The 26,487-nt window shown below is 44.9% G+C and overlaps 1 protein-coding gene across 2 annotated transcripts in view; it reads left to right on the top strand.

The window, feature by feature from the left end:
- The window catches only part of LOC141107448 (uncharacterized), a 73,049-nt gene that overhangs the window by 21,840 nt on the left and 24,722 nt on the right, over positions 1 to 26,487 (top strand). For both annotated transcript variants that reach the window (XM_073598170.1, XM_073598171.1), the window contains 4 exons: positions 21,535 to 21,658; positions 21,749 to 21,841; positions 23,334 to 23,447; positions 24,611 to 24,718. In XM_073598170.1, coding sequence (XP_073454271.1) covers positions 21,625 to 21,658; positions 21,749 to 21,841; positions 23,334 to 23,447; positions 24,611 to 24,718 — 349 coding nt within the window. In that variant the 5' untranslated portion in view covers positions 21,535 to 21,624. The remainder of the gene's footprint in view (positions 1 to 21,534; positions 21,659 to 21,748; positions 21,842 to 23,333; positions 23,448 to 24,610; positions 24,719 to 26,487) is intronic.

The raw sequence follows: 26,487 nt of genomic DNA, 5'->3' as shown, positions 1-26,487 counted from the left end.
GGGTCACGTGGTTAAGAGCTGGGAGTTTGTTTACATTTTCACACTGCACTGTGGACTCTCTGGGGGAAGGGATTCGCTTCCCAGATTACTTCTACATGTACTACCGGTATTTTATGCTACCCCATGTTTCACCCGGGATCACCTGTCCCTCCTAGGATCATCATGGTGGGTGTCAGAATGGAAAGTTGCGGGAGACATTATACAGTGTTTATCCTCCCGGTGTGAAGTATGAATCCGGAAGTGATCAGTTCTGATCACTTCCAGGTTTGGTGCTGTCATTCCTCAGGGAAGAAGCTTAATTGGGCACAGACCAAACAAATAAAAATAAAAGCAGTGGTGACATTAGGGGTATACTAGACCCCTAATGCTTCCCTAAAGAGAACATGTCACCTGCTAACACATAGGATGCTTACCCTTGTTATAGCAGTAAACTAGAAGAAGTTATTAAAAAAAATTAAAGTTGAATCAAATTAAACAACAAGAATTGATTCATTCCTTCCCCATACAATCACAAGAAATGCATCAGCTGAGCCTGCATTGAAAAAATAAGTGAGTGAGATCCATAATTCTAGGTCCATCCTTCACTGTTGACTCTAAATTGTTGATCTGTAAAGGCTTTACCACTTGCCGACTGCCTAACTGGGAACTTACATCATGACTTTTTTTTTTTAAATCTTTTTATTGATTTTCAAAGAGAAAAAACAAAGAGAGAACAAACACTCAAACATACATTGGTCTTATATGTAGGAGTCACGCTATCACCGCATCATACGTAGATATCTGGCATGAAATACATTAGTATGATAATGGTTATACCGGCACAGTTCACTGGGTCGCTAGATGATGCTATGAATATTTGTACATGATATGGTATCATATTATAGATTCATTGTGTACACCTGGCACCCGCTTGGGGGTTATTTCGTGATTGGGATCTACTGAGAGGTCTCCGAAGCAGTGAAGGGATCTGCCAGCCATTTAGACCAGACTTTGTTGTATTGTGTCTTTATACAGAGGTAAGCTATTGTTAATTAATTGTTTCCACAGAGAAAGAGGAGGGGGGGTTGATTTGCGCCAACTAAGGGCGATGGCTTTACGGGCATAGAACAGGAGCAATCCCACCAGTGTGCGTCCTGCCACCGTAGGAATTAGTTGTTCAGTCAGGCCTAGTATGCAGATTGACATTGATGGTTGTAGTGGCACAGAGGTGATTTGTGTGATAAAGTCTAATATCTCCCGCCAGTAGCTGACAACTGCCGGACAGGTCCAGAAGATGTGGGTGAAGTCCCCAGGAGTTCCACCACATCTCCAACATTCGGGAGGGGAGTCAGGGTTCAGCTGCTGTCTCGGGTCCTCATTGGATAGATTGATAGCAGCGGGACCCATTGGCTCCCGCTCCTGTCAATCAAATCCAGTGATACGGGAGCCAAGGGGGCAGGACCAAGTCCTGCTATCTGTGTCAATAACACTTCTGTGTGGGGGCACTTGAGAAGAGGAGGAGCCAGGAGCGCCGCGGAGGGACCCCAGAAGAGGAGGATCGGGGTCACTCTGTGCAAAACCCTTGCACAGAGGAGGCAAGTATGACATTTTTTGTTTTTTTAAATGAACCTTTACAACCCCTTTATTGCATAGAATGCATTAAGGTGAAAAACCCACAGGGTTTACAACTCTAACATCGGGCGATCAAAGGGTTAAATGTGTTACCTGGGAGTGCTTGCTTGATTGGGGGAAGACAGAGATCCGTGTTCCTGCTTAGCAGAAACACAAGATCCCTGTCTGTGACAGGAGATCTGCCTTGTTTTACATAGGCAGACCGCCGTTCTGTCTGCCTCTGGAATGATCGACGAGTCCTGGCGGACATGCGGACGCCCCCGACCCAAAGAAGAAAAATCACGTACAGCTGCCGCAGTATATATGCGTGGGAAGCGATTTTATTTATATATAATGTGTGTGTGCTTTATATTTTTTTGTTTTTTGTTTTAACTTTATTGGAGTCGCAAAGGGGATAACGCACCTCTTATGTGATAACTTTTTGCAGGTGCCAGGTCATCTTTATGGGGACATTGGGACTCTCTTAGACCTCCAATGTCTTCCCTGCCATCAAATGCTGCTAATGATATATAGATTGTGCTTTATTAGCTGCATCGTCGGTTACAATAGCTAAGGAGTGACAGCTGTGACCCCAAAAGTGACGTAATACACATTGTTTCAGGTTCTTTAGTCGGGGGGGTATGGCCTCCTGGTCTCACTGCAGGAGCAGTTTCCCGTAGGGGCCTGTTAGTAATCGAGCGCCCGGATCACTTTTATCAGAAAGCTTTTTGCCGGCTGTTAAAGCCGATACCAAGCTCATGGCTGCGGGAATAGTTGTAAACTTGCTTTGACCAATTGTCTACCATCTTGTTTATAAGCATGTCTTGGTAGACAAGTGATTGTGGGTTGCATTAACGTGAATGGGCCTTCAAGAAGTTCCCAGCCATTATAATGCTTGCTGAAATTTGTATTGAATCTGAGAAAATCAGCACACGCAAAAATCGGCTCCTTTTGGTCCTTTCTGGAAGATATTTTTTTTTTCTTTACAGTTCCCATTGGTAATGCAATGATTGTTATGCTACGACCTTCTCCCTGCAACCCATGTAAGGATTGCACCTGCGGCAGCACTGACTTGTGAACAGACTCCTAGCTGCTATAACCACTTCCTTACCGCCCCCAAAGCAGATATACTGATACAGGGCGGCCGTTTTGCTAGTTCTACGTGTGTGTATATATACACGTTATTTCGCACTATTGCCTAGGGGGCGCGCACCACCTCTGTTGTGATTACTAACAACAGGACCGACCTGCGATGTCCGCCGGCACCCACCGATCGCCGGGCAGGTACATGGGACGGAGCTGTGTAAACAAGGCAGAGTTCCGTTCCGACAGGGAGGAAGTGATGAATTTTTTGAGTTCTTGCAAAGCAGGGAATAAAATCAATTACTTCCCTTAGTAAAAGGAGCACACTGTTTACACAAAAACACTGGCTAGGCACACATTTAACCCTTTGATCGCCCTAGATCTGGGATATGCAATTAGCGGACTTCCAGCTACAAAACTACAAGTCCCATGAGGCATAGCAAGACTGACAGCATGACACCCAGAGGCATGATGGGACTTGTAGTTTTGCAACAGCTGGAGGTCCGCTAATTGCATATCCCTGCCCTAGATGTTTAACTCCTTCCCCAGCCAGGGTCATTAATACAATGACAGTGCATATTTTTTAGCACTGATCGCTGTATTAGTGTCACTGGTCCCCGAAAAATGTTTAAAAGTGTCAGTGTCTGATTGTCCGCCGCAATATCACAGTCCCGCTATAAGATGCTGATCACCGCCATTACTAGTATAAAAACAAAATAATAAATTACAGTAAATATATCCTAGTTTGTAGACGCTATAACCAATCAATATAGGCTTACTGGGATTTTTTTTTTTTATCAAAAATATGTAGCGGAAACCTAATTTTATGAAGGAGTTTTGTTTACCGGTATGTTTTATAGCAGAAAGTAAAATGTGTTGTGTTTTTTTTTTTTTATTTTTTATATTTTTTTCAAAAACTGTCGGTCTTTTTTTTAAGATCAGGAAAAAAGAAAAAAAATCCCAGAGGTGATCAAATGCCACCAAAAGAAAGCTCTATTTGTGGAGAAAAATGACATAAATCATTTTTGGGTTACATCGTTGCATGACAGCGTGATTGTCAGTTAAAGTAGCACAGTGTCGTATTGTATAAAATGGCCTGGTCACGAAGGGGGGGGGGGTAAATCTTTCAGGGGTCACGTGGTTAAGAGCTGGGAGTTTGTTTACATTTTCACACTGCACTGTGGACTCTCTGGGGGAAGGGATTCGCTTCCCAGATTACTTCTACATGTACTACCGGTATTTTATGCTACCCCGTGTTTCACCCGGGATCACCTGTCCCTCTTAGGATCATCATGGTGGGTGTCAGAATGGAAAGTTGCGGGAGACATTATACAGTGTTTATCCTCCCGGTGTGAAGTATGAATCCGGAAGTGATCAGTTCTGATCACTTCCAGGTTTGGTGCTGTCATTCCTCAGGGAAGAAGCTTAATTGGGCACAGACCAAACAAATAAAAATAAAAGCAGTGGTGACATTAGGGGTATACTAGACCCCTAATGCTTCCCTAAAGAGAACATGTCACCTGCTAACACATAGGATGCTTACCCTTGTTATAGCAGTAAACTAGAAGAAGTTATTAAAAAAAATTAAAGTTGAATCAAATTAAACAACAAGAATTGATTCATTCCTTCCCCATACAATCACAAGAAATGCATCAGCTGAGCCTGCATTGAAAAAATAAGTGAGTGAGATCCATAATTCTAGGTCCATCCTTCACTGTTGACTCTAAATTGTTGATCTGTAAAGGCTTTACCACTTGCCGACTGCCTAACTGGGAACTTACATCATGACTTTTTTTTTTTAAATCTTTTTATTGATTTTCAAAGAGAAAAAACAAAGAGAGAACAAACACTCAAACATACATTGGTCTTATATGTAGGAGTCACGCTATCACCGCATCATACGTAGATATCTGGCATGAAATACATTAGTATGATAATGGTTATACCGGCACAGTTCACTGGGTCGCTAGATGATGCTATGAATATTTGTACATGATATGGTATCATATTATAGATTCATTGTGTACACCTGGCACCCGCTTGGGGGTTATTTCGTGATTGGGATCTACTGAGAGGTCTCCGAAGCAGTGAAGGGATCTGCCAGCCATTTAGACCAGACTTTGTTGTATTTGTTGGGACAGCCTCTGTTGTCATATGTGTCTTTATACAGAGGTAAGCTATTGTTAATTAATTGTTTCCACAGAGAAAGAGGAGGGGGGGTTGATTTGCGCCAACTAAGGGCGATGGCTTTACGGGCATAGAACAGGAGCAATCCCACCAGTGTGCGTCCTGCCACCGTAGGAATTAGTTGTTCAGTCAGGCCTAGTATGCAGATTGACATTGATGGTTGTAGTGGCACAGAGGTGATTTGTGTGATAAAGTCTAATATCTCCCGCCAGTAGCTGACAACTGCCGGACAGGTCCAGAAGATGTGGGTGAAGTCCCCAGGAGTTCCACCACATCTCCAACATTCGGGAGGGGAGTCAGGGTTCATTTTGTGTAGTCTATGAGGAGTGAAATATGCCCGATGGACTATTTTGAATTGGATCAGGCGATCTCTCAGAGAGACCAGGGAGCTAAATGGGAAATCCCATACATCATCCCAGTCATCACTGTCAAAATCGGGGATGTCATGGGACCATTTAGATCTTAGGTTTTCCAATGTCGGGAGGGAGGTGATAGTCAGGTGTGAATATAATTGAGAAGTGGGTTTTTTTGTACAATCCGACCGAAGAAGGTCTTCCAGTGAAGATTGGACTAGTTGAGGAGGGGAGCTGGAGAATTGGCAGCCAAAGGCATGGGAGAGTTGAAGGAATATGAAAAAATAGTACTGCGGTATATTAAAATCGGTGTTCAGTTTGGAGAGCGGTACTAGGGATTGATTGGAAACAATCTGTGTCTACATCATGACTTTGGCATTAAATACTGGGGTTATGGCTGCAGCTAGATGCAGCACAGTGGTGTAGTGGATAGCACTCTCGCCTAGCAGTAAGAAGGGTCACTGGTTCATATCCCAACCACGACACTACCTGCTTGGAGTTTGCATGTTCTCCCTGTGCCTGCGTGGGTTTCCTCCGGGTACTCCGGTTTCCTCCCACACTCCAAAGACATGCTGGTAGGTTAATTGGATCCTGTCTAAATTGTCCCTAGTATGTATGAATGTGAGTTAGGGACCTTAGATTGTAAGCTCCTCGAGGGTAGGGACTGATGTGAATGTACAATGTATATGTAAAGCGCTGCGTAAATTGACGGCGCTATATAAGTACCTGAAATAAATAAATAAATAAATATCACTGGTATTTTTCTTTTCCTTTAGGTGGCCGGCTTTCAGATAAAAGTGGTCCCTGCGCCGGATTCCCCTCAGGATCTCTTTTAGAAGCAGTGGAAGAAGAAGCGGTGGGAGCACTGGTCCTTTTTATAAGTCAGTGTGCCGAAAGACCTTGTCTTGTGTACACCGGGGGCTGTGCAACTGGTACTACTCTGACCGCGTGCGTTACCACGTCTGCGATTTCATCATGGACAGCAAGTTAGGACAAAAAAAGCAAACGTGAAATTCTGCGTGAAACTGGGAAAATCTGCCACAGGCGTTTGACGTGATTTGGCAAGTTTACGGCGATGTCGCAATGAGTCGTTCGAAAATGTTTTGAGTGGCAGGCGCGATTGTTCTCCAACGATCATCCTGCTCAAGTTGCCGAATCGTTTTGACATTTTTGGGGGTTGAGCTCAATGGAGGTCTTCCAGTGATGTTCTTCCACTCTTGAAGCGCGCATGCCACTCAAAACACCTCGAAATTACTCATTGTAGCATCGCCTCCTGTAAACTTGACGAATCGTCTCAAACGTCTCTGTGGCAGATTTGCCCAGTTTCAAACAGAATTTCACGCTTATCCTTTGTTCTAACTTGCTGTCCATGATGAAATCGTAGACGTGGTAACGCACGCGGTCAGAATAGTACCAGTTGCACAGCTCCCAATGTACACAGGACAATGTCTTTCGGCAGACTGACTTATGAAGGACCTGTGCTCCCACGGCATCCTCTCCCACTGCTTCTAATAGTGATCCTGAGGCGAATCCGATGCAGGGGCCACTTTTATCTGAAAGCCGGCCGCCTAAAGGAAAAGAAAAATACTGGTGTTATGGCATCTAGCTGCAGTACACAGGACGAGGTCTTTTGGCACACTGACTTATAAAGGTCGGTGCTCCCTATGACTGCGCGTGCAGCCTTGTTATACAACTAGTCTCAACTTTTTGATACCTCCTCGTTTTGACATAATTTGCCTGGGCAAGGAGCCAGGAAGTAAATCGAGAAATGTAAAAACAAAAACAAAAAAAAGTTTAAAACATGTAACTGATATATTTTCCCATGTACTAATGCTAGCACTATGATAATCAAAGCTGATTCGGAGAGCTGTGGAAGGAGATAGAAGTTCTTGGAGGAAAAAAAATCAGACATGTAGTTCGGTGCCGCAGAACCAGGTGGCTGCTGAGAAAAAGCCGGTGTTAGAAATTCAGGTCAGCAATGCGAATGGAAAGGAAGAAAAATCAATTCAGTGTATTATGCTTGCAAGACATATGAGGCCCATTTTTAGGACATCTTTCTGCATAGTGCTGTCCTGTATCAGTCTCCCTCCAAACCTGTAGTCCAGCCTTTCTCAACCTTTTTTTTTTTTCGCAATAATTTTCAGATATGGGGGAACCCCTGCTAAAACCAATTAATTGGGGGTCATTGGTAAACCAACCCCCCCCTCCTTTTTTTACAGCAGTGGTCCTTCCTTACAAGCTGCTAACTAGATTATTGGCGTTGTGCCGCTGACCCTGCCAAGTTGTGTTGGCCCTGGTGGCTTCCATATTGTGTCCGTGCTGCTGCTGCTTCCCAGATAACATGAATGGGACTGCCTGCACCAAAATGCACAAAACACCTGTACATCGATGTGCGGTAGAGCTGTTCGATTAAAAAAAATTGCAATCAGGATTTTAATCCGGCATTTCCACAATTCTCACATTGCAGAGCCGTTTTCTGCTCACTCACCGCTGTCAAAAAAAAAAAGGGGGGGATGAACTTCGGTCTGCAAACGAAGTCAGTTTAACCACTTAAAGACCAGGCCTTTTTCTGACACTTGTTGCTTACAAGTTAGGCCCCTTTCACACGATTGGCCCACAAAGATCGGCCTATCCGTATTTTCAGGCAGATCTGAGCGGGCCACCCATTGACTTGTATAGGCAGGGTATAAGCAGGCGGATGTCAGCCAAGATGTGTCCACTGACACCCATCTGCCATCCAATCCGCTCAAAACAGAGATATGGCGATTCATTCCCTATCCGCCTGTGCCGTTTCTTTAGGGCCTGTGCCGTGACCGGCAGCTCCCACACACATGCATGGGAGTGATGTAATTGCGACTCCTGTTAAATCACAGCGCTGGAGCCCGCGAACCTGGAAATAACCCCAGGAAAGATGTCAGCGGTGTGCGGACGCCGCTGCAGTGTTTCTTTATAAGACAAGTATTTCATAGGGATCTAGTATGCATAGTTGTATATAGTAGGTGAGGTTGAAAAAGACACAAGTCCATCAAGTCCAACCTCTGTGTGTGATTATATGTCAGTATTACATTGTATATCCCTGTATGTTGTGGTCGTTCAGGTGCTTATCTAATATTTTTTTTTTAAACTATCGATGCCCCCCGCTGAGACCACCGCCTGTGGAAGGGAATTCCACATCCTTGCCACTCTTATGCCCGTACACACGGTCGGACTTTGTTCGGACATTCCGACAACAAAATCCTAGGATTTTTTCCGACGGATGTTGGCTCAAACTTGTCTTGCATACAAAAAAAAATTGGCTTGGGCAGGAAGGTGTCTAAGTGCCTGGTATTGAAGTGGTTAAAGAATTTCTTGGGATTTTTTTTGCTCTCCTCCGCTATGTGTCTTTCATGTTCTATCTTAGCCGCCCTAATTGCACCCTTACATTTATTGTTGCATTCTTTATAAAGTCTGAATGCTGATGATGATCCCTCAACGTATTTTTTGAAGGCCTTCTCCTTTGCTTTTATATGCATTTTTATATTGGAGTTAAGCCATCCAGGACTTTTGTTCGCTCTTTTAAATTTATTACCCAATGGAATGCATTGCCTAATGTCCTTATTTAATATGCTCTTAAAGCAAACCCATCTCTCCTAAGATTTTATCCCAATTCATGCCTTCTAACAAGGTTTGTAGTTTAGGGAAGTTGGCTCTTTTGAAATTCAGTGTCTTTGTATTCCCTTCATGTTTCCTATTTGTGTGATTTATACTGAAGCCAATTGACCTGTGATCGCTGTTACTAAATTTCCCCGTATTTCCACATCCGTGATCAGGTCTGTATTGTTGGTAATCAGTAGATCCAGTAACGCTTTATTTCTAGATGGTGCGTCTACCATCTGACCCATAAAATTGTCCTGCAAGACATTTAGGAGCTGGCGAGCCTTAGATGAATGCGCGGTTCCCTCCGCCCAGTCTATATCTGCATAATTAAAATCCCCCATTATGATAACACTTCCCATCCTTGCTGCTAATCTAAATTGTGATAGGAGATCTGTCTCCACTTCCTCCCTCAGGTTAGGGGGCCTATAGCATACTCCCAGTATTATTTTCCCCTTAGCTTCATCCCTTTGGAGCTCTACCCATAAGGATTCCACCTCCTCTCTAGCTCCCTTAGTGATGTCATCTCTCACATTCAATTGTACATTATTCTTGATATATAGGCATACCCCTCCCCCTTTTTTACCCTCTCTATCCCTGTGATAAAGTGTATACCCTTGAATGGTTGCCAGCCAATCATGAGAGCTGTTGAACCAGGTCTCTGAAATTCCCACAAAATCCAAATCCTCCTCGTACAACAGTATCTCTAGTTCACCCATCTTGTCCGCCATGCTCCTGGCATTGGTGAACATGCCACATAGTTTAGACCGGTCGCATGCTATCCTCTTATTGGGTGTTCCAAGATTGCAACTTGGACTTGTTACTATACTTAACTTGGGTTTATGTGCTTTAGTCAACCTACCACTAATGCCCCCAATACTACCCTCTGGAATATGTTCCACGCTGACTATCTCTACCTCTGGTCTGGACCCCCCCCCCCCCCCCTCCCCGATTGCCTAGTTTAAAAACCCCTCTAACTTTTTGGCCATCTTTACTCCCAGCTGATCTGCACCCTCCTCATTTAGGTACAGTCCGTCCCTTCTATAGTACTGGTGATAGACTGAGAAGTCGGCCCTGTCCTCCAGGAACCTCCTTTTTTTTTTTTTTTTTTTTTTTTTTAGCAGAGACCCTAGAGAATTAAATGGTGGTCGTTGCAATATTTTTCTCTCACACTATTTGTGCAGTGGTCTTTCAAACACAATTTTTTGGGAAAAAATACACTTCAATGAATTTTAAATAAAACCTAAACAATAACGTTAGCCCATTTTTTTTTTTTTTTTTATAATGTGAAAGATGATGTTACGGCGAGAATCGTGATCTTTATTCCAAGCAAAAAAATTGTCAATCTCATTTTCTTCCAGAATGATGCAGCTGTAATGTGCGGGCATACAACAGCCCAAGCACAGGCATATGCTCTAATACGCCTGTCTGAGCGAGGCCTTATCATTCCTTCTCCACATTCACAGTCTCTTCTCTTGCTCGTTTGTCATCTCCCTGTTTTAATGAATTTTGTGATTTCCATATAAATAATGAAGAATTATTTCCTGCGTGTGCTGCTTATACCTTTTTTTTTTTCTCTACTGCTCCTAGTCCGACCAGAAATGATTGAGCCTGATGGGTTAAAGGATAAGATGCACATTTTTTTTTTTGCAGGTAAAAAAGAGTGCATTATTTTACTTTTGAGCCTGTAAAGCATTCTTCAAAAGATTGACAGGTCTCCTGCATACCTGTCAGTATATCTGTGTACCCGTACATACCGTACAGCCAAGCAGATACGACGGGAAGAAATCCATGAACTACCACGGCGTTCCACAGCGCCGTGGTAGTTCATTGAGATTTACAAGCCAACAACCGCAAAGGATGCTGGGGCTTGTAGTTCATTCAGACACATAGCTGTGTGAATGAATGATGCGGCCGTGTGGGGCGGAGCCCCGCGCGGCCGCGCTGACTTTAAAAAGGGACAGCTAGCACAGGGAACTTCTTCCCGTACTGCTGCCACAGGGAGAGGGGGCAGCGGGCAGTGGCTTCAGCATTGGGAACATGTTACATGTTCTGCTCTAAGGCCTCCTGCACCCTGGACGTTCTAAAAACGGCAGTAGCGTTAGCTGTAGAAAGCTGCATCTGTACAATGAGTTTTGCAGTAGTTTTTTTTTTTTTTTTTTTAGCGTCTTTCAGCAAAACTATACTCGCACAAAAGCTTATGGCTCTAAAACGCTGATAAACACCAAATAGCTGCGTTTTTAAGAGTTAGCACGTCTGGGGGTTTTATTAACTTTTGTATTGACACCCACAGCGGTTTGCAGAAGGAAATGCGAACCGCAGGCGATTCAGGTGCGAAATGCGGGAACCCGCAGTGGATTTGCAGGGTTTCCCGCATCGCACCAGTGTGAACCAAGACTTAAAGTGGTTGTAAACCTTTGTTTTTTGTTTAATAAAAATAACAAACATGCTTATACTTACCTGCTCTGTGCAAGGGTTTTTTGCACAGGGCAGTCCCAATCCTCCTCTTCTGGGGTCCCCCGCCGGCACTTCAGCCCCCTACTCTTCATCGGGTGCTCCCATGGAGTCCAAGTCGCTTTTCATGGGGCACCTGTGCGGGCTTGCTGCCGCTCCCATGTCACGGGATTTGATTGACGGCAGCGGGAGCTGAAGGCTCCTGCTGCTTTCAGTATGTCCAATGAGGAGAGAGACAGCAGCTGGACCTGCTGCTGTGCTCTTGCACATCGCTGGATCGAGCTCAGGTAAGAAAAAGGGAGGGGGGGGGTCACCTTAATGAATAGTATGCATTAGGCCCCTTCACACGATAAGACCGATTGGATCCGCCTGTCCGTTTTTCAGGCGGATCCGAGTGGGCCACCTATTGACTCCTATGGGCAGGCGGATGTCAGCGGAGAGATGTGTCCACTGACACCCGACTGCCATATGATCCGCTCAAAACAGACGTATGGTGATACGTTTGCCATCCATCTCGGTAGATTGGATGAGATCTGATTTTGTCCGATCTCACCATAGAAATCAGCGGTGCTTTGACAGGTCCGTCCCCGCTCAGTGAGCAGAGACGGACCTGTCATCCGCTGGCTCAGCGGAGATCAACAGAGCGATCCCTCGCTGAGCTGGCAGACTCCGCTCAGCTAAATCCACCCTGTGTTAAAGGGACCTAAAGGTGAAAAACCTTAACCACTTGCCAACCGCTGCACGCCGATATACGTCAGCACAATGGCAGCAGTGGGCAAATGGGCGTACCTGTACTTCCCCTTTAAGAGCCAGGGATAGCAGCTGTGAGCGCCCGCCGCATGACTGTGCCCGCGGAGTCCGCCGGTCTCCCAGCGATCGTGTTATGGAGCCTCAAAACGGGGAAGTGCCTATGTAAACAAGGCATTTCCCCCGTTCTGTCTTGTGATATGACAGAGATCACTGCTCCCTATCATGTGACTTGAAGCCCATCACCCCCACAGTTAGAATCACTCCCTAGGACACACTTAACTTCTTCATTGTCCCCTAGTGGTTAACCCCTTCCCTGCCAGTGTCATTTACAAAGTAAGCAGTGCATTTTTATAGCACTGATGGCTGTATAAATGACAACGGTCCAAAAATAGTGTTAAAGTGTCCGACGTGTCTGCTAAAATGTCGCAGTCCCGATACAAATTGCAGATCGCCGCCATTACTAATAAAAAAAAAAATGTAATAAAAATGCCATAAATCTATCCCCTATTTTGTAGACGCTATAACTTTTGCGCAAACCGATCAATATGTGCTTATTGCGGATTTTTTTTTATACCAAAATTATGTAGAAGAATACTAATCGGCCTAAACTGAGAAAAAAAATTGTTTTTTTATATATTTATTGTAGCAAAAAGTAAAAAATAATGCTTTTTTTTTTTTTTCAAAATTGTCGCTCTTTTTTTTGTTTATAGCGCAAAAAATAAAAACCGCAGAGGTGATCAAATTCCACCAAAAGAAAGCTCTCTTTGTGGGTAAAAAGTGATGTTGATTATGTTTGGGTGCAACATCACACGACCGCGCAATTGTCAGTTAAAGCGACGCAGTGCCGAATCGCAAAAAGTGCTCTGGTCAGGAAAGGGGGTAAAATCCTTTGGGGCTGAAGCGGTTAAATGGGTTGTAAACCCTTTGTGTTTTTTTCACCTGAGTGACGGGTGAAAAACCTGTCACTCAGCAGCCCCCCCCCAGAGCCCCTGTTACACTTACCTGAGCCCTGTGTTTCCAACAATGGGAACGAGCACACCAGCTCCAGCCAGTGTCTCGTGTCCTGATTGGATAAATTGATAGCAGCGCAGCCATTGGCTCCCGCTGCTGTCAATCAAATCCAATTACGCACGGGCGGGGCCGAGTCCTGCCCCCAACGGAGCACTCGAGAAGAGGAGGAGCCGGGAGCGCTGCTGAGGGACCCCAGAAGACGAGGATCGGGGCCACTTTGTGCAAAACCAACTGCACAGCGGAGGTAAGTATGACATGTTTGTTTGTTTGTTTTTTAAACCCTGAACCTTTACAACCCCCTTAAGGCTTTGAAACCACTTTAAGTCTGTGTGTGTGTGTATGGAGGTTGCACATATCTATAAGAAAAATTTTGAACGTCACATTTAAAAAAAATCTTTTACTTTACAATGACAGAAAAGACGTAATGCCATCTCCTAATTCTGCAGTTTTAGGGTACCTTCACACTGAGGCGCTACAGCGCTAAAAGTAGCGCCTGTAAAGAGTCTCTCCTGTCCCTCCAGTTTGAAGGCCCGAGGGCTTTCACACTGGAGCGGTGCGCTTGCAGGACGGTAAGACCCCTTTCACACTGGGGCGGTTTGCAGGCGGTATTGCGCTAAAAATACCGCCTGCAAACCGCCCCTAAACAGCCTCCGCTGTTTGTTCAGTGTGAAAGCCCGGGGGCTTTCACACTGAAGCGGTGCGCTGGCAGGACGGTGAAAAAAGTCCTGCAAACGCTTCTTTTGAGCGTCGAAGGAGCGGTGTATTCACCGCTCCTAAACCGCTCCTGCCCATTGAAATCAATGGGACAGCGCGGCAATACCGCAGCTATAGCCGCGCTGTACGAGTGATTTTAACCCTTTTTTGGCCGCCAGCGGGGGTTAAAACCGCACCGCTAGCGGCCGAATACAGCTGCAAGAACGACGGTACAGCAGCGCTAAAAATAGCGCTGTTGTACCGCCGACGCCCCCACTGCCCCAGTGTGAAAGGGGCCTAAAAAAAGTCCTGCAAGCAGCATCTTTGGAGCGGTGTATACACTGCTCCTAAAGCACCCTTGCCAATTGAAATCAATGGGGCAGCGCCAACAAAGCACCGCTGCAGTGGTGCTTTGCGGGCGGTTTTAACCCTTTTTTGGCCGCTGGCAGGGGTTAAAAATGCCCCGCTAGTGGCCGAATAGCGCTGCTAAAACGACGGTAAAAATAGCGGCGCTTTACCTCCGACGCCCGCCTGCCCCAGTGTGAAAGTAACCTCAGAAACAAGTCAACAGCTCCAATGCCTTCTGTTCTCACACGCTTATTGTAAACACAATAAAAGTGGAACTGGGCACTTTTATTTTATAGGGATAATTTTACACCCCTATTTAGAAAGCAAGCAAAGACTTATAGAAGGAAGGCGCTGAATGCGGAGCTTTCAGTCTGCTGTTTACTGGAAAAGTCCTGAGGCTGTTTTTTTTTTTTTTTTTTTTTTTTTGCATGGCTGCTCTGTGGCTTCAGCCTTAGCAGACGATTAACAACAAGCTATTATCCAGAGGCGAGAGCAAAGAGAGAAAGCGTGTCATGTGAAGTAGGCTGGAAAATGGATCAGTTCAATCTCTCACAGTATGATCTGGCCTTGGAAGCCAGAGGAATGCAGATTTCGGACAAAGCCTGCAAAAGGGGGGTTGGATGAACCGCCAGCTGATCAAGATCCCAGAAGGCCCCAGTATAACTAGCCTGACGGCATGCTGGGGCATGTTACCCTACTGCAGCCTAGGGACCTCCCATTAGAGTTTTGCTGCACTTTGGGTAGTAATGGATGTGATATTTTAACCATTTCAATACAGAGCACTTATACCCCCCTTCCTGCCCAGGCCAATTTTTTAGCTTTCAGCGCTCTCACACTTTTGATGACAATTGCACGGTCATGAAATGCTGTACCCAAATGAAATCTTAATCTTTTTTTTTTTTTTTTTTGAGACCGACAGAGCTTTCATTTGTTGCTAAACAAGTAAAAAAAGACCGAAAGTTTTGAAGGAAAAAAAAAAAGTTTGTAAAGAAGTAATATTTCTCCTTCACGGATGTGCACTGATCGGCAGCACTGATGGGCAGCCTTTATGGGTGCCACTGATGAGGAGGCACTGAAAGGCATCACTGGTGGGCACTGACGGGCATCACGGATGGGAATGCACTGATTATCAGTACAGATTCCCCCCTGTGAGGAAAGCCGCTTATCGGCTCTCCTTTACTTACGCACTGTCAGCATGAATAGAGGAATGCTAATATAGTGGAACCTTGGATTACGAGCTCAATCTATTCCAGGAGAATCCTTGTAATCCAAAGCACTCGCATATCAAAGCAAGTTTCCCCATAGAAGTCAATGGAAACTAAGATAATTCGTTCTGCATGGACTTCTATTACATGCAATAAAGCATGTGGCCAGAAGGGGGGGGGCGCGGGTGCGCCGGAGAGCCTTGGAAATACTCGGGGACAGCTCGGGAAACTGAGTATTTCCGAACGGCTCCGAACCATTCCGAGTGTCCCCGGTGCCCCCCGCACCTCTGGCCAAATGCGGTACTGCACACCCTATTAGCTTGAATTCAACACTCGCAAACCGAGTCAGAATTTAAAAAAAAAAAGTTACTCGTCTTTCAAAACGCTCATTAACTGCGTTACTTGTAAACCAAGGTTCCACTGTAACTGACACTGTCATGAGCTGTGATTAAAATGAAGAATTGCTGTCCCCAGAAGAAAGCACCTTCACACGTGCACAGAGAGAGAGGGGGGACATCATCTGAGGGTCAGATTATGTCGTGAATGACGAAACGCGTCACGGTGGAGCCATACGACGTACGTAGTCACATCAGTTAGCCCAGGAACACAGCACAGACCCTTGAAGGTTACATATGCCAAGAGCGGTAGGAGACTCTGTACGATACCTGATGTTATCTGATGTCATGTTGTAAACATTGCCATAATATATGTGATTTCTTTTAAGTGTACATCATGAAGGGGGGTTTGCTTTTTAATGGTATTAAGAAAAGTTTTTGAAAACGAGATTATGTCCAATCCCTCTTTTCTTCATCTGATTAACTGAGCGATCTGAGTGGCTGTCACGAATTGAACAGGGAAGGAAGATACCTGCAGAGACGTTCCACTGCTTTGAGATATACATGCAAAGATTAAGCTCTTATCTGGTAAGAGTTTTTTTCAAGAGGGGGTCTTCCTGCACACCCCCCCCCCCCCCTCTCTCTCTCTGTGCACCTGTGAAGGTGCTTTCTTCTGATGACAGCAATTCTTCATTTCAAGTGACTTTATCTTAAACGATTTCAAAGGACTGGCTGTTTCTCTGCAACAATCGATGACAAACTCCTGAGATAGATATATATATATATATATATATATATATATATCTATCTCTATTTGTGTACGGACTACATAGATTAGACATATATTGAATAGATTGCTCATGTCATATGATTAATCGTGTATATATAAGCGCTGCCCGAATCCATTGGACTTTGTTTGTTTTAAACAGCTGATCACATGCTAAAGAGCCTACATCATAGGCTCTTTACCATGATCGAAGCTGCTCGTGTACAGATATCTATGCAAGTCGCACATGAAATCACCAAAAATGGTGTAGGAATTTTTTTTCCAAATCGGTGTTGTACCGATTTGAACAGTTCCATTGGCGACAATAGGGTGCGACTTGTGCGATTTGGACCTGTCAGATCGCATGACAAGTCACACCAGCGTGACTAGGGGGGGGGGGGCTAAGTTTCCAAAGCAGCAGCTTTTCCAGTTTGGTAAGGTTTTTGCTCCCTCCTGGGAAATTACTGTCAGCTGTTCCGATCTATTCCAATTCACAACACAGCAAACTGGCGAAAAGGCTGATGGGAAAGCAGACTTATAGGGAGCTGGTACATTTGCAAAACCCAATCATTGGCTACACTATGCTACTTGACGCAGCCCGTGCAGTGCATTATGGGGGATTTGGCTTTTGTGCAGAAACAAACTATCCCATAAGTCTGCTAATCGAGTGAATAGCGAACAGGCAAAGTTTGGGTAAAACTTTGCATCGACTCAAACTCGAATTTCAGCCCTACAGCCAATCAGGTGTGCTGCATTGACAGCAGCAGAGTGACACAGAGATGAGCTCATCCGTGTGCTGCATCTCCTTTCACTGTCCAGTCACAGACCGGGGAACGGGCTGGAGTGAGGCTTTACAATAATAATAATCCTGGTCATTAAAGTGATTTTAAAGGATTGTGTTGTTTTTTTTTTTTTTTTTGTTTGTTTTAATACAAAACATGCTATACTTACCTGCTGTGTGCAGTGATATTGCACAGAGCAGCCCCGATTCTCCCCTTCTGGGATCTCCCACCGGTGCTCTTCACTCTTCTTGCTCTTCTTTGAGTGTCACCATTATAAGCCACTTCCTATGGGGATGCACCTGCGAGCTCGATCCTGAGCTTGGGCTGTGTACCTGTGTTGATGCACACATGGCTTAGCCCCGCCCCCTGCTCACAGGATTTGATTGACAGCAGCAGGAGCCAATGGCTCCCACTGCTGCCACTGTGAGCATGGAGAGAGCTGCTGCAGATGGGATCAAGCACAGCACTGGATCAAGAGAGGACTCGGGTAAGTACACAGGGGGGGTGAGGGGACAATACAACAGCAGAACATTTTTTACCTTAACCACTTGCCGACCGCCTACCACAGATGTACTGTGGTAGATTGGCTCTATTGCTTGTACGTGTACATAATTTTGTGCAATAGACACTGGGGGGGGGGGGGGGGGGCACGTGCCACCGCCGGATGTGCGATCACGTGCTGATTGGACACAGGGAATGCCAATCAGCTAGTCTGGCGGACCCGATGTCTGCTGGCCAAACGTGATCGTTCCTGAAAGATGCAGAACAGCAATCTGCCTAATGTAAACAAGGCAGATCGCCGTTCTTACAGGGAAGAAGATGGAGATCTTCATAAGCAGCAACATGGAGCTCTGCCTTCCCACAGTCAGAGCAACCCCCACACAGTTAGAAAGCACCCCCTACAGACACACTTAACCCTTTGATCGCCCCTGGTGTTAACCCTTTCCCTGCCAATGTCATTAGTACAGTGACAGTGCATATTTTTTTAGCACTGATCACTGTATTGGTGTCACTGGTCCCCAAAGTGTCAAAAATGTCAGGTGTCCGACTTGTCCTCTGCAATGTCGCAGTCCTGCTAAAAATCACTGCTCGCCGCCATTACTAGTAAAAAATAAATAAAAATGCCATAAAATATCCCATAGTTTTGTAAACATAACTTTTGTGCAAACCAATCAATATAAGCTTTCTGGGATTTATTTTCACCAAAATATGTAAAAGAATACATAGTGGCCTAAATTGATAAAGAAATTAGATTTTTCAAATTTTTTTTTTTGGCAGTTTGAAAGGGCTCGGGCCATCGGTGCACCCAGCCCGGTGGCAAAAACATGAAAGCGCTGCAAAGAAGCTGCTTGCAGGAATTTTTTTGACGCCCAGCCAGCGCAGCGCCCCAGTGTGAAAGCACTCGGGCTTTCACATTGGGATTGCAGATGAGGCTTCTTTCAGGCGCTTTACAGGCGTTTTTTTTGTGCTAAAGCGCCTGAAAAATGCCCCAGTGTGAAAGGGGTCTCAGTGTGAAAGCACTCGGGCTTTCACATTAGGATTGCAGATGAGGCTTCTTTCAGGCGCTTTACAGGCGCTATTTTTAACGCTAAAACGCCTGAAAAACGCCCCAGTGTGAAAGGGGTCTAACTGACAATTGCGCGGTCGTGCGACGCTGTACCCAAAGAAAATCGATTGGTGGTATTTAAAGCAGAGGTCGCCCACCCCTTAAAGGATTAAAAGTCAGTAGCAACAAATACTGCAGCTGCTGACTTTTACCACTTGCTTACAGGGCACTTAAACCCCCCTCCTATCCAGACCAATTTTCAGCTTTCAGCGCTGACGCATTTTGAATGACAATTGCGCAGTTATGCAAAACTGTACCCAAATGAAATTTTTATCATTTTTTTTCCCCACAAATAGAGCTTTCTTTTGGTGGTATTTGATCACCTCTGCAGTTTTTATTTTTTGCTAAAAAAAATTTAAAAAGACTGAATTTAAAAAAAAAAAAAATTTTATGTTTTGTTATAAAAAATTTAAAACAGGTAATTTTTCTCCTTCATTAATGTACGCTGATGAGGTGGCACTGATGGGCACCGATAGGTGGCAGTGATGGGCACTAATGGGTGGCACTGATTGGCACTACTGGTGGGCATTGATAGGTGGCACTTGTGGGCATTGATAGGTGGCACAGATGAGGCAGATGTGCCTCTTCCACTTCGGGACCGATGTCCCTTGCAGCTGAGCCGGTGTTCGGCTTTGTTTTCTACTCACGCGATCTTTTGTTTACATCATGTGATCAGCTGTCATTGGCTGACAGCTGAGCACATGTTAAGGGGCCAGGAACAGCCCCTTACTCGGATCGGTGATCACCCAAGTCTCAGTGACTCTGTGATCACAGCGCGCTCGACGCACGCCCTGCAGGGCGCATGCACAGGGGAGGCCATAATATGACGGCCTCCCGGCAATTCAGGTCCGCGCTGTGGCTGTCATTCGGCCATAGCGCGGATGTCAAGTGGTTAATATATGGACACTTACCTGTCCAGAGAGCCTGGTATGTCGGCAACCCCAGCCGAGCTTCCCCCTCCCCCCTGAAAGGTGCCAAATGTGGCATCAGGGGGGAGGTTGGGAAGAGGAGTAAGCGGAAGTTCGGCTTTTAATCACCTGAGTTTTTTTTTTATTTTTTGCGCAAAAAAAAAAGCCCCCAAAAAATATTGTTTGCTTTCTGCTATAAATCATATCCAAAAAAAAAGTTAAAAATCAAATTTCTTCATCAATTTAGACCAATATATATTCTGCTACATATTTTTGTTAAAAAAAAAAAATCCCAATAAGCGTATGATTGGTTAGCACAAAGGTTATAGCATCTACAAACTATAGGATATATATATACCCTGTTTCCCCGAAAATAAGACCTAGCGTGATTGTCGGTGATGGCTGCAATATAAGCCCTACCCCCCCAAATAAGCCCTACCCTGTTTCCCCGAAAATAAGCCCTACCCTGAAAATAAGACCTACAAGGACTTTAACTAGGGCTTATTTGGGGGGTAGGGCTTATATTGCAGCCATCACCGACAATCACGCTAGGTCTTATTTTCGGGGAAACAGGGTATGTGTGTGTGTATGTATGTGTGTGTACATATATATATAATTTGTTTTTTTACTAGTGACTTACAGCAGGACTGCAATACTGCAGCGGACAAAATATATATATATATATATATATATATATATATATATATATATATATATATATATATATATATATATATATATATAATTATAATTTATTTGTTTTTTTTACTAGTAACGGTGACAACCAGCGACTTACAGCAGGACTGCAATACTGCAGCGGACAAATCGGACACCTAACTTTTGACTTTGACACTTTTTTGGGGACCAGTGACTCTGATACCGTGATTAGTGCTGAAAATATGCACTGTCACTGTACTAATGACACTGGCAGGGAAGTAGTTAACAAGGGCGATCAAAGGGTTAACTGTGTGCCTAGCCAGTGTTTCAGTGTATTGGGGGAGGGGCTTTTACTAGTGGAAGATATAGAGCAGTGTGTTTTTGCTTTACAGGAACAAAGGATCCATGTCTTCTGTACTGACAGAATGACAGTCTGCCTTGTTTACATAGACAGACTGGCATTGTGTCAATGTACCGAACGATCAGCAGGTGCCGGCGGACTGCGGGACCCGCTGTGTAAAATCACAGGGGGGAGCAAGCGGCGCGCACACGTGCTCAAAACCCAAAAGTACAGAATCGCCTGTATATATGTGATTCTGCACAGCGTGGCCGTCCTGTAGCAGTAAATTTGCTATGGGGCGGTCGGCAAGTGGCTAAGGTCACTTTTGCCGTAAAAGCAAAGAAGCATAAAAAATCTCTGTAGAGTATTAATATTTTTACTAAACAAAACAGTGCAGCACATACAATTGTAGGGAAAAAAAATGTTCACAGCATACAAAGTATGGCAAAATATGCATACAGTATACACATGCCCAAACACTCTATCCTTTCCAGCGAATTCGCACAGACTATGTATGCTACAAGGATACTAAACGGCTACTTTAAATTGGGTTTTCCTGGTGATGGAGTCCTCTTGCTGCTTCTTCCTTCTCAGAGCCCTCCAGAACTACTACCGGTAGTGCTGCTACTTTGTCTTAAGGACATGGTTGTCCAAGTCCTCCTTCATCTCCACCCTACTTCCTGTGGCATCACCTTCTGTCCTGAGCGCATGAACCAGTCCAATAAGTTCATTAGCATTGAACCAAATGTTATGCATATATATCTATAAACCTCACTAAAGTAGCCACAGTAACACATCCGTAGATCAACCTGTTTATTTTTCTGTGATTTCAGGAGCGGTTGGAGTTTAATGAACAACTTGTAGAATATACCACCTGAACAGAAGTCCCTTTTCCTATCAGAAGTAGCTGACTTTAAGCAGTGATGATGGAGCATTACCATACCATCAAGCCCCTTGGTAAGCACCCCAAGTTTTTTTGTTTTTGTTTTTCCATACTGGTATTTGATCATTAGAGATGGTTATGCTAAGATGTGTTTCTTCTTGCAGAATGTACTGTGGTGGGGCCAGGGGTGGTGGTAAAGGTAGAGGAGGAAGAAATCTACAATCCTCAGAATAACCAGATTCCAATGACCAATACAGGTAAGTCATTTCTGCTATCAGGAATCCTATATATCTAAATAATCTGGTCATGTAGAAAAACAAGAGTGAGCACCATTTCAAAGGGATGCTGTCACCTGCCCATTAGTGAATGTGCCTTCAGATAGCCAACCCTGCCCAGCAAAGTATGCCCCCCCCCCCCCCAATCCATGCTCTCTCACCCCAATGCAGGAGTCTGCCCTAAGTATGCTGTAGTGTTAGAACCTCCACAGTCAGATGACATCATTGCCACCCCCCCAGCAGGTGGCTGCTCAGGTCCAATGCACTGGTCATGTTTATCCTCATACAGTGGAACCTTGGATTACGAGCATAATCCGTTCCAGGACAATGCTTGTAATCCAAAGCACTCGCATATCAAAGCGAGTTTACCCATAGAAGTCAATGGACACAAAGATAATTCGTTCCGCATTGACTTCTATTACATGCAATACCGCATGTGGCCAGAGGTGGGGGGGGGCACCGGAGAGCCTCGGAAATACTCGGGGACGGCTCGGCTGAACTCAGAAAGGCTGGGAAACACTTAGGAACGGAGTGTTTCCAAGTATTTCTGAACCGTTCCGAGTGTCCCCGGCGCCCCCGCACCTCTGGCCAAATGCAGTACTGCACACCCTATTAGCTTGAATTCTGCTCGTTTTGCGAGACAACACTCGCAAACCGAGTCAGAATTAAAAGAAAAAAGTTGCACGTCTTTCAAAATGCTCGTTAACTGCGTTACTCTTAAACCAAGGTTCCACTGCACTTGGTAGCCCTGCCTGCTCCATTAGAACCTTAGATGGGGCTCTAGTGGGAAGCAAAGTCACTTTGTCCTGAATAGAAAGTAACCCAGCCGCTCTTAAACTTCTGGCAATACATAGCCTTTTACAAAGAACCCATCCTATGCATCGCATATTTGCACAATCTCGTGCTTTAGTCATTCATTTGGTCAGGCTTTAAAGGAGTGGTAAAGTCTCATGGTTTTTTCACCTTAATGCATTCTATGCATTAAGGTGAAAAACCTTTTGTGGTGCAGCAGTCCCCCTTTTACTTACCTGAACCCGATCGTTCCAGAGAACGAGCAAAGCCGCTCCAGCCGCTGTCTCTGGTCCTCATTGGATAGATTGATACCAGCAGGAGCCATTGGCTCCCGCTGCTGTCAATCAAATCCAGTGACACGGGAGCCGAGGGGCGGGGCAGAGTCCTGCTCTCTGTGTCGATGGATGCAGCAGCAGGACACGGGAGCGCGCCTGCACCAGGTGCCCCCATGGAAAGCGGCTCTCTGTGGGGGCACTTGTTGCGGGGAGGAGCCAGGAGCGCTGCTAGGGACCCCAGAAAAGGAGGATCAGGGGCCACTCTGTGTAAAACCCTTGCACAGAGCAGGTAATAACATGTTTGTTTTTTTTTAACACGAACCTTTACAAGCCCTTTAAAAGGGAAAATGCTCAATCTGTGAAACCTGTAGCCTGAAAAACGCTTTTAATCTTTCTTTCTATTCAAGGTGGTAATCGTATAAAGTGTGAAGTGGACATCAAGGCTGAACAAAGCGAAGAAACCTATACCCGAAGAAAACGGAAATCTGATCGTAGGAAACGCATCCCTGAAAATCACATCGGTAATATCTGTGTATTTTATTGTGAGGCCCGTGTGTTATGCTGTCTTGTGGTCACACAGTTAACCCCTTGATCGCCCCCTAGTGTTGACCCCTTCCCTGCCAGTGACATTTATACGGTGATCAGTGCATTATTTTTTTTTTTTTAGCAGTGATCACTGTATTGGTGTCACTGTTCCCCAAAAAGTGTCACTTGGGGTCAGATTTGTCCACCGCAATGTCGCAGTCCCGCTAAAAATCGCTGATCGCCGCCATTACTAGTAAAAACAATTTTCAAAAAGTCCATAAATCTAACCCATAGTTTGTAGACGCAATAAATTTTGCACAAACCAATAATAAACAAATCAATAAACGCTTATTTGGATTTTTTTTTTGTCAAAAATATGTAGCAGAATACATATTTGCAAAGAAATTAGATTTTTTAAAATTTATTGTTGGATATGCATTATTGCAGAAAGTAAGGAATATTGTTTTTTTTTATTCAAAATTGTTGCTTTTTTTTTTTGTTTGTTTATAGCGCAAAAATAAAAACCGCAGAGGTGTTCAAATACTGTACCTCCAAAAGAAAGTTTTATTTGTGGGAAAAAAAAGGACATCAACTTTATTTGGATACAGTTTTGCACGACCGCGCAATTGTCAGTTAAAATAACGCAATGCCGTAACGCAAAAAATGGCCTGGTAAATCCTTCCGGGGCTGAAGTGGTTAAAATGCGCAGCTGACGTGTGTTTTGATTGATTTCAGCAGAGAGCATATCTGGAGAAAAACGTATAAGTGTGTGAATAGGACAGGCAGAGGGATGGGCAGCACTGGGTGCCAATTAATTGTACTACAGTGCATATGAGCTGGGCAGGAATATTTTGTCAGGAAGAGAGAACAAAGTGAGCCAAGAGAGGATTTCACCAATGATGCTTTCCCTTTGGTGTCCATTCACAGGCTGGGGGCAGGGAGTGACCAGGCTACATTTTCTTAAATACAGTAGGCAAAAGTAAGGTCACCAGCCTTTATCTGTTGTCTGGTTTAGTTAGAAAAGGACAAAAAAACAAACCCTTTTGGACTGAAAAAACTTCCATATACAGTATGTATTTCAAGCAATATACTTTATTTACTAGTTCATTTTTCTTTTTTTTTTTTTTACCCACCCAGAGCTTTTCTTTGTGTATTTTAGGGCCTGGTAATCCAAAAGCAGAAGTTGTAATCAAGACTGAAGATGATCAGGACGACTCTTACATGAGGAATGATAAATCCGTGAAACATGACCAAAGTCCCAGAGCAGGTAATGGGCTGCCATTGCACATAACGAGAAATAGGTAACAGAAACTTTAAAAGCGTAATTTTTACGTACAGTTAAGCCTATAATAAGACTTACCTGAGGTAAAATGAATATCTCCTAAAAGTGTTCCGTTTAGGAGATATTCACCCTGCATGCAGCCGCTGACGTAAGCGGCGCATGCACCCTGAAGGTCCAGCGGATCGTGCTGGAACTTAAGCTCCTTGCCAGAATGGAGGACCCCCCCGCACGCATTCCACTCACAGCGCTGGAGCCAGCGAACGCAGAAGAAACGCTGAGGGAACATAGCCCCCTCAACGGTGACTGGGTGCGCTGCGGGGGCCTCGTTCTAAGGTAAGTATTAGTAGATGCATACTAGCACATTATTATTATTGTCTTGCAGGGTTTTTTTCTTTTTTTTTTTTCCCGAGTATAAGACGAGGGTGAGAAATGCAGAGGGTCAACAATGCCCATCTGCAGCTGCCTGCCTCCCTGTGTCCTGTGCAGCCTACCTGTACCCTGTGCATGTGTCCTGTCCTGTACATGTGTGTCCTGTGTTCCTGTGTGCATGTACAGCCTACCTGTGTCCTGTGCAGCCTCCCTGTGGCGATTTCCATCCTCAAGCGGCGGCCGGCGTGTGATGATAGTGTTCGGCGGCCATTCCACAGTTCAAAAGCCGTGCCTCCTCCTCGTCTGTGATAGGCTGACCGCTGACTGCCTATCACGGACATTCTCTCATTCTCATACCACGGACGAGGATGAGAGAATGTCCGTGATAGGCTGTACACTGACAGCTGTTCAGCCTATCACAGACGAGCAGGAGGCGCGGCTTTTGAAAGCTGCAATAGCCGCCGAACATTATCATCACACGCCGGCCGCCGTCTGTCTGCATGACACGCTGATCATGCAAACAGACGGCACTGACTCAAGTATAAGTTGAAAAAGGGCTGAAAAATTCGACTTATACTCGAGTATATATGGTACCTTAATGCATTCCTTGCATTAAGGTAAATGTTTAGGCATCAGTATACCCCTTCACCCCCCCCCCCCCCCCCCCCACCCACCCCAACCCATTTACAGGCGGTCCCCGAGTTACAAACATCCGACTTACAAACGGAGGGAGACAACAGGAAGTGAGATGAAATCTACCCCTAGGAAGGGGAATTCGCTCCTGCAAGAGTTATTATGGGGAAAAAGGTGTCTCCGCTCATGCTTTATCACCAAGGCTCGTTTCCACAACAACCCAAATTTTTCAAAATCCAGTTGTCATTGGGACAGAAAGTGAGGTGAAATCTTCTGAAGAGGAGCACAGACAGCAAAACAAATGTCACAGGGGTGATAACCCTTCCCTATGTTATCCAAAAAGCTGAAAAATTGTTTTTTTGGCTGGAGCTACACTTAAAAAATGTACCTGTTCCAAATTACAAACAGATTCAACTTAAGAACAAAACTACAGTCCCTGTCTTGTTTGTATCCCGGGGACTGCCTGTACTTACCTGAGCCCTCATTTAATCCAGCCCGGTGCCCATCTGCAGCCCTTTTCCCCCCTCACTCCCTGGCCTTTGCTGAGGCAGCGGATGCCATTGGCTCCCACTGTTGTCAATTAAAGCCAGTAAAGGATGCATCTGTTTATATCGGTCAGCCATTATCTATGTAGCTTTGTTCGCTGTAATAACTCCTGATTCTGACCGCTATTTCGCTTCTCTTGCCTAAATATATCATTTGATGTGTACGTACTATATTTCATTTTTCACTTTTGTTTCAGCTTTGCTGTA

Source organism: Aquarana catesbeiana, linkage group LG09 (assembly GCF_042186555.1).
Source record: "Aquarana catesbeiana isolate 2022-GZ linkage group LG09, ASM4218655v1, whole genome shotgun sequence".
In the NCBI taxonomy this organism is placed as follows: Eukaryota; Metazoa; Chordata; class Amphibia; order Anura; family Ranidae; genus Aquarana; species Aquarana catesbeiana.
Note: the sequence above shows the minus strand (reverse complement) of the source record. Positions and strands in the feature narration are given on the sequence as shown.